Source organism: Myotis davidii, unplaced genomic scaffold (assembly GCF_000327345.1).
Source record: "Myotis davidii unplaced genomic scaffold, ASM32734v1 scaffold327, whole genome shotgun sequence".
NCBI lineage: Eukaryota > Metazoa > Chordata > Mammalia > Chiroptera > Vespertilionidae > Myotis > Myotis davidii.
The window spans coordinates 3,841,561-3,842,514 of record NW_006298628.1 but is presented as its reverse complement, the minus strand read 5'-3'; the positions used below and the strand labels follow the sequence as shown (position 1 = coordinate 3,842,514).

Genomic DNA, 954 nt, shown 5'->3' with positions numbered 1-954 from the left:
CAGCCCTTTGCAGATGCAGCTGCACCTGCGCGGCCTGCAGAGCAGCACCAGCGACCTGCGCGGCCAGCTGCAGCAGTTGCGGAAGCTCCAGGTACCGCCCCCTCCGGGGCCCCGCCCCGTCTGAACCCACCCACTTGTGCGGAAACTTTCCCCCGGAAGTCCGGCCCGTCCCCTACTCCCTCTATGAGTCCCTGCGGATCACTGGGCCCCGCTCCGAACGCTTCTCCCCTTCCCCTTCCTTGAGTTCTGCCCCCTCGCTGAATCTCTGTGCCCCGACCAAGTCCATCCCTCGGCTCTGTCCCGGACACTGAGCCCTTCTTCCCTGTCCCTGAATCCTTACCGCGCTCCTGGAACCCCCGTCCAGCCCACGGAGCCACCCCCAACCCCCAGCTAGCACCCAGGGACGCCCCAGTCCCCCTTTTCCCTCCCCCACCCTGCCCCGCCTGGCAGATGGTCCCCCCAGCCAGGAGCCTGGCATCGCGGTGCCCGCTCCTCCAGAGGGCCCTAGAGCCCGTCAGGTGAGAATAATGAGCAGAGACAGGCTGGAGGGGGGCAGCGAGTTGCCATCTGGGCAACAGATAAGATCTCGCCTGCCCCCCCACCATTGCCCCAACTAGGCCTTCGAGCTGGGTTCGAGGGTTAAGTTAGTCTACCCGTTCCAGCCACGGAAACTATCAAACCCCAGTGCTTGAGCCCATCGAAGCCACAGCCATGGTCGGCAGGGCCCTACATAGGGCCACTCCTTGTCCCCCAAATACCCTGTACTCCTTGCCTCTGTATTTACCCAGCACAGTAACCTTTGTCCTCTGCCCCCCACCATCCCACCCCTTCGCTGCTGCTCACGTCCACAGTCATGCAGCCGCACCTTCTGCTTGGGCCACTCAGCACCCCTTCCCCACTACCCCCCATGCCTCTCTCCTCCTGCCTCTGTTCTCCAGAACTTAGCCCTCGGCT

General features: G+C 64.2%; 1 protein-coding gene across 1 annotated transcript in view; it reads left to right on the top strand.

The window, feature by feature from the left end:
• SRCIN1 (SRC kinase signaling inhibitor 1) overlaps positions 1 to 954 on the top strand; it is a 41,786-nt gene that overhangs the window by 20,607 nt on the left and 20,225 nt on the right. Inside the window, exon 10 of the mRNA XM_015570788.1 lies at positions 4 to 91. Within this exon, the coding sequence (XP_015426274.1) occupies positions 4 to 91 (88 nt within the window). The remainder of the gene's footprint in view (positions 1 to 3; positions 92 to 954) is intronic.